We start from the raw sequence: 7,498 nt of genomic DNA, 5'->3' as shown, positions 1-7,498 counted from the left end.
ACCCTTGGGTCTTCCCGGCATGAATCTGTAAAAGAGACTGGCGTGAGTCCTTCTTGTGGGCTCTGGACTTCCAGTTGGACTCGTGGAGGCATTGTCCTGAGCTCTGGGTTTTTATCTGGACTCATGTGGGACATTGCCGTGGGGTTTAGGCTCTTGACTTAAATAATCTATGTCATTGGTGTTACAGATAGATTTCCTGCATTTTCCTGTGTTAACTTTCAGTGACCATTATAAAAATATTATAAACTCCATGTCCTGACCTGAATTGTTCTCTGTGTACAACCCCAGACTACAACATAGCTCATGAGGAATATCACAGCATGTAGCAGAAGGATGTTAAATGCACAGAGAACTGAGCGGTAGAAAGGTTCAAGTTATTTTCCAGAGACTATGAATACATTAGTTTTAATGGTGATTAACATAGATTTTAGTTTTGATTTCTGTGCTTGAATTCTATTAATGTAATTATATTTTATGCTTTCTCATTCTTTTCTATCTCAGGTAGCATAACCAACAAAGTCAATGGGTGGAATGAATCACTCAGTTGTGTCAGAGTTTGTGTTCCTGGGACTCACCAATTCCTGGGATATTCAGCTACTCCTCTTTGTTTTGTCCTCCATGTTTTACCTGGCAAGCATGATGGGAAACTCCCTCACTGTGCTTACGGTGGCTTCTGACCCTCACTTGCACTCCCCTATGTATTTCCTGTTGGCCAATCTGTCCTTCATTGACTTGGGTGTTTCTTCTGTCACTTCTCCCAAGATGATTTATGATCTTTTCAGAAAATACAAAGTTATCTCATTTAGAGGGTGTATCATTCAAATCTTCTTTATCCACATCATTGGTGGTGTGGAAATGGTGTTGCTCATAGCCATGGCCTTTGATAGGTATGTGGCCATAAGTAAACCTCTCCATTATCTCACCATTATGAACCCCAGAATGTGCATTTCCTTCTTGGTGGCTGCCTGGATGATTGGCCTTACACACTCTGTGGTTCAACTGGCTTTTGTTGTTAACTTACCTTTCTGTGGCCCTAATGTGTTAGACAGCTTTTACTGTGACCTTCCTCGGCTCATTAAACTTGCCTGCACAGACACCTATCGACTGGAACTGATGGTCACAGCCAACAGTGGATTCATCTCTGTGGCCTCCTTTTCCATACTGATCATTTCTTACCTCATCATCATTCTCACTGTTCAGAAACACTCTTCCACTGGCTTCTCCAAGGCGCTATCTACACTTTCAGCTCACATCACTGTGGTAGCCTTGTTCTTTGGGCCTCTGATATTTTTCTACACATGGCCAGCTCCTTCTACACATGTGGATAAGTTTCTGGCTTTCTTTGATGCAGTTCTTACTCCTTTTCTGAATCCTATCATCTACACACTCAGGAATCAAGAAATGAAGGCGGCAATGAAGAGAGTATGCAGATGGTTAGTGGGTCACTGGAAGATATCTTAAGAGTTTTGGAGAGCATTTATCCACTCTGTTAAAGGTCACAGTGGTGGTCAGATAAAAGCTGCTCTTTGTCAGGGATTTGACCATTCACACTGATATTAGGTGTGTTCTATTTTTACTTCTCAAATGACAGAAGGAATTATGCATAAATATTTTAAAAATAAACATTATAATACTTTTGTGCCTCAATTCTAAGATATAAAAACTGTGTGAAGTAATTTTCAGAAATACATAATATAACAAGCTACTTTAGAGCCTCATAACTAGAAGTCACTTTTTAATTCATGGTAATCCAGTACAATCACATTTTAATTTGATTGTATCTGCAAAGACTCTATTTGCAAATAACCTTACCTTCACAAGAACTAAACTTTAGAACTGCAGTGTATCTATTTGGTGGACACAAATTAGCCCACTATAATAGTGTTGTTATGTAGGCATCTGTTGTTATGTAGGCATCTTGCAGTATAGTCACTTATTCATCAGAGTGAAAAATATATTTTCCATAAACATGGTAGAAGTAACTTTAGCTCTTTCATAGGCACATAAATATTTTTAAATGGAATATATAAAGCACAAAATATTATTTCTTTTTTATTTAAAGAAAGATGAAACAGAATATAAAATGGACAGAAATAGTACATACTTTCAAATAAAAGAAATAAACAGTAATAAATCACTAGTTGATGTATACATATAGTCCCCCCACAAATAGTTGTTCAAGATACAAAAGTGGTACATATAAATGGGAATTCAACCATGGAGACTGCAAACCATTCTATTCAACCATCCAAAAAAACTAAGTAATATGGGTACCAATCCTGTACACTTAGACATGTACACATTTATCCATATCTTCATTTATGTTGAAACCTAACAAAACTTATTAGATTAAAATCCTTCTGAACAAAGATGAATAATATTGATGGATTTCACATCATAACACTCCAGAATCAGCACTGGGTACTGCAGTGCCCCTTTCTTTCTTTCAAAGTATTTGTTCATTTCATCATGTGTCATAAGATCAGTTCTCATAAACTGTTACTGGTTTTACACAAGCATGGGGTTTAACATGTATTTCTATCCTTTCTATATTACAGGGAGAAACAAAACAAAGAAGGACAGAATTAAACATATTCCTACAGACATATAAAATGAAAAAGACATATAAAACTGCTGTATAAGGAGTTCTACCATGGTTACTATGCTGTTTCTTGTTATCATCAACAGAATTGGCTATATCATCAGATAAAGTATAACTGAACATATCAGTACATGACAGAATTAACAGAAATACAACTTTGTAGATAGTGTAGAGCTACAAAAACAGGTAGTAATCAAATCAGAATGGATATCATGGTGAATCATTGTCATTTTCAGTATAGTTGTGTATACTCCTCAACTTGATACCAGCAACCTAACAGCTTTGAATAAAATCTGTCAGTAATAAGTGGTATTCAAACAAGTCAGATTTAACTAAGATCAGTCATGATACAACAGTATAAGTCATGCAGGGATCCTGATTGAGTTAATAGGAAATTAAAGATGACCACAATACTATGTCCTGATGTCTTCGGGATAGCTGTCTGTGCCCTCAGATCCAGTGCTTGTATACAAACTAGGATAGAATAAGTTCCAATCAAACAGAGTAGTGCAAGTAATAAAGGTTTTAATTCCTGATACACTATTAGCTGTATCTTCCGCTGTTTTTTTTTTTTTTTTGAAGACTATTCCTCCCCTTTACTCCCTCAGAATGAACTGTGTATTTTTGAGTCTCCCTATCACTCATGGTTTTTATACTGGGGGGGCAATCTGCTATTTACCTAAGTACTTCTGAACTTTCTCACTCCTGGACTGGATTTCTAGTTATATTTCTTCATTTATTAAAGCCTGTCTGTTCAACCTATCCATAAATACTGGTCTAGTTAACCCTATTACTCTCTGGTTCCCTATCACATCAAGTTCCATTTACTCATATTTGATTTTGGTCTATATAACCTTCTTCAGGCTAATTATATTTCCTATAAAGAGCTCTCCATGGACCCTACCTCTTCATCCACTCTACCTGAGATTCTCTTTTTTTTCCCTTAAGTTAGTGTATCTAAGCCATTTATATTAGAAATTATATCCAATCTTCTTTGTCTCATTTCTGTTGTGCTGTTTTTCTGTTCATTAGTTGTCTATCTTTTTCATTTTGCTTTCTGCTCCATTCATTGTGGCCTCTCTGCCAATGTTGCTGGAATCCTGGTACTTTTCTCTCTCTTTAGAATGTCCTACAGTATTCTCTGTAGAGTTGGATTGGTGGTTGCAAATTCCCCCCATTCCTCTTTATCTTGGAGGCACTTTGTTTCTCCATTAATTTATAGGGACAATTGTGCAAGATATATCAATGTTAGCTGGAGGTTATTGTCTTTCAAGGTTTGGATTATTTCACCCCATGCTCTTTGAGATTTGACAGTTTGTGCTGAGAAGTCTGCTATAATTCTGATGGGTGTTCCCTTGTAAGTGATCTGTTTCTTATCTCTGACAGCTTTTAATATTCTGTTCTTATATTGGATTTCTGGAATTTTATTATATTCTGATTGTAGGTGGCTGGAGTTCTGTATGCCTCATACATCTGAGCATATTTCCCTTTTCCTATGTTTGGGAAGTTTTCATTATCTGTGAATAGCCTTTGCAGTTTCTTTGTTTGTACCCCTGTTTCTTCTCTCATATTCTTTATTCTTAAATTATAGATTCTCTTGTCATCTTCTAGCCTTTATATTGTTACTTCTTGTTTCCTTGTTATTTTTAAGAAGTTTTTCCTTTCATGTTCCCACATTACAAATCTGTCCTCCAGTTCAGATAATCTATCCTTAGTTTTGTTTTAGCTGTTATGCCAGCTTTCAATAGAGTTTTTAGTTTCCTGGTAATCTCTATTAACCTACTTCGTGTATTCTATGTTTTCTCTGTTTTCTCCATCAAACAATTCTCCCCCCTTTTTTTTGTTTTTCCATTCTACCATCTGTTTTTTCTTGGGAGGTGCTTAGCATTTCTTTAACTATTCTACTTATATCTTGCCTTACTTCATTAAATACTTCACTTTTGAACTCATCTATGAGGTCCCGAACATATTGCTTTATGTCTATTGGTGCCGTGCCTGATACTGCATGTTTTCTGTCCTCATTCTCCTTTGAATTTACCTTCCTGAAGCAGTGTTCTCAGGATTGGGGACCAAGGACCCTTTCTTGTTGCCTCCTTTTCTCGTATTTTTTGTTCCTTCCATACAGGCATATATAGGAGGCCCAGTTTCTTTCTTTGTCAGTTTCTGTTTGTCTGAAGCATGCTGACTAGGTGATCCCACCCACTACAGTGTACTAGGAGCTACAGATCCAGGCAGCCTATGATGGGCTCGCCCCTCCAGGTCATCCTACTGAAGGCTTCACTGCCTTAGGGTTCACTGCCAGGTGCAGGGACCTGGTTTGGGCTAGCCTATTGGGCCTCAGTCCATGGCACCACCCAGGTCAAGTGCTCCCCACCAATCCCACTTAAGAGGGGAATATGTGAGTGAAGTCACTGCAGCACCCTGCTCTGGCCAGTAGGCCCAGTTGCAGAATGTCCTCTGTTGGAGCCTGCTTGTCTATAGAAGGGTCCTTGTTCCTCTCACTCACTGCAGGTTGATGCAGGGTTCCCTGCCAGCTCTACTCTCAGCCCCAAGCAAACCAGCTTCCCAGGCAACCAGCCCCACCACAATCTCCAGTAACCTTGTTGAGGGCAGGGGCGGGGGCGGGGAGAGAGGAGGTTCACTGAGAAGATTTACAAAATCCCAGGCCCAGAAGAAGACAGGCCTGTCCAGCAGGTGATTAAGAAGACTCCACATCTAACTCCACATCTGAGCTGTGTGATAGATCCCACAAGAGATAATGAAAACACAAGAGCTTAATCAGAACTTCAGGGCTGAATTTCACCTTCATTTCATCGCTGCTCTGGCCCTCTGGTGGCCAACCTCGCAATTACACCTCCTGGTCTAAGTGATCACCTGAGTTCACCAGGCCAGGCCATCCTCCCCACCCCGCAGGCATCTGGCTGCAGCTCCTCCTTATTGCCACTCTGCGCGCACATTTGTTGAAGATCTTCACAAGTCACACACAGACTCAACTCATTTTTAAATGATTACAGACTACTAATGCAATCTTCATTTTAACTGTCACATCAGGAAACCACGTATTTAATTTTGTCAGACTATAAAATGAAGAACTCGGAATCAAAAATCTTCACAAGGACCTGAGCATAGTGAGCACATGAGGACTGGGGACTTCCCTGAGCACACTGCCAGTGGGACAGGTGTCATAAAGAACCCAAGAGCCATAATGTAGGTAGCAGCATTTGAGGCCATGACAGCTACAAGAGTAGACTCTGAGGCTAGAGCTGTAAGATTTAGTCCAGATCCTCAACTTCATTGGCTGCAAAATTTTGCCAGATCCTCCCAAATGCTGATTCTTTTGTTTTGTTTTGTTTTTTAGCTTTTTGAGACAGAGTCTCACTATGCAGTTCCGGCTCTTCTTAAGCTCACTTTATAATCCAGGTTGTCTCACAACAATCCTCCTACCTCAGCCTCCATGTCCAGTCATCCCAGCACTCTTCATCTATAAAATGTAGGGTTTGGACAAAATGGGTTTGGTGGGAGGAGGTGCATGTTTACACAAAGTAAGCTTACATAATGATCACAAGAAATAAAATACTTTTATAATCATTGATACATTATTAACATGTCTCCACATGTGAGTCATACTAAAGCCTATTGTTTGGAATTAGCATTGCATTTGGGCAAGATAAAAAGTTAGCACAAAGGAGTGATAATTAATTCCAGGAGTAAGAATTTGTTTTTGTTTTTGTTTTTGTTTTTAGGCAGGATCTCACTATGTAGTCGAGACTCGCCTTGAGCTCTTGGCAATCCTCCTGCCTCAGCCTCTTCAGTGCTAGGATTACAGGCTGTAGCACCAATATCTGCAGAAGTAAAACTACTGAGACCATGTGAATTAATGGAATTGTTAATAACTGAAAGGATTTTGCCCTAGATAGGACACTACAGCACTGAGAGGCGGGACCAAGGGACATTTACCTTGAGGTCATTTTCCTTGCCCCTAGGCAATTTACCTGTGGCACAAAATTAATTCCAGTGAGCTGCTTGCACATCAGTGATGCCCCTTTAGGCACCACCCCAGACCAAAGCTATATGTATGCTCCACACACCATGTGTCTGGCAGAGAAAACCAGACCCCAGTGGTCATGGGATCCTCTCTGTGTTCTTAGAATAAAGGCCACTTTAACTTTATATTTTCTGTCTTCTAATTGTGCCAAAAATCCTATCAGTTGGTTCCCTGACCAGGAATGTCAGCATGAGTGACTCCTGGGGTCCTCCCAGTTTGAGTCCCCTACCGATTCATGGGCTGGACTGCACCCTGAATTAATTCCTCATTTCTCAACACATGAGAGCTGCTCAACTTGTTGCTGCTTGTCTGCAAACAACACTGGCCTAATTCATTTACCACAGGTGAGCAAACCCCTGTCCAAGGATTACTCCGTGATCATGGGCCAGGCCCATGCCAGATTTCCCTTTTTCTACCCCTGGACTGGGGTAGTGGTTCTCACATTCCTTGGGAAGTCCTAGGCAGAGCCTTTACTATAGTCTGATGGGGCCCAACCTGTGCCTTTTGGTGACGGCTAGAGGGCATGAGTTGGAACAATTTAACCATGTGTCCAAAAGATTAGATGATGACCTGCTTCTGCATTAGCCACCCTCCAGTTTCGGCTCATTTTAACTTAATTAGATCATGGGAAATACTTTTTTCCTCTCCCCAAAAAAACACACCTCTGCAGTGCCTGGTTCATAACCTTGGTACCCTCGGGCTAAAGAAAACCATAAGAATTAAACAACTAATCTTTTACTGACAGGAGGCTTAGCTAACCTACGAACTTAACAGCAGACGGTGGCCTAAAGAGGGGATGTTTGACTTCTGTATTCTCAAAAATTTATATGACTTTTATTACACTGGCAACA

At 40.0% G+C, this 7,498-nt stretch overlaps 1 protein-coding gene across 1 annotated transcript; it reads left to right on the top strand.

The window, feature by feature from the left end:
- The first annotated feature begins 522 nt into the window (after positions 1–522).
- Positions 523–1,461, top strand: LOC100727424 (olfactory receptor 4F3/4F16/4F29-like). The gene has a single exon (XM_003475649.1). The coding sequence runs from the start codon at positions 523–525 to the stop codon at positions 1,459–1,461; it is 939 nt and encodes a 312-aa protein (XP_003475697.1).
- The last annotated feature ends 6,037 nt before the right edge of the window (positions 1,462–7,498 follow it).

Source organism: Cavia porcellus, unplaced genomic scaffold (genome assembly GCF_034190915.1).
Source record: "Cavia porcellus strain 051 isolate PalLab524CR breed Dunkin Hartley unplaced genomic scaffold, mCavPor4.1 scaffold_6, whole genome shotgun sequence".
Taxonomy (NCBI): domain Eukaryota; kingdom Metazoa; phylum Chordata; class Mammalia; order Rodentia; family Caviidae; genus Cavia; species Cavia porcellus.
Note: the sequence above shows the minus strand (reverse complement) of the source record. Positions and strands in the feature narration are given on the sequence as shown.

Bases quoted from the DNA above. Each gene is read 5' to 3' on its own strand.
- LOC100727424 (XM_003475649.1), top strand. From the start codon at position 523: ATGGGTGGAATGAATCACTCAGTTGTGTCAGAGTTTGTGTTCCTGGGA.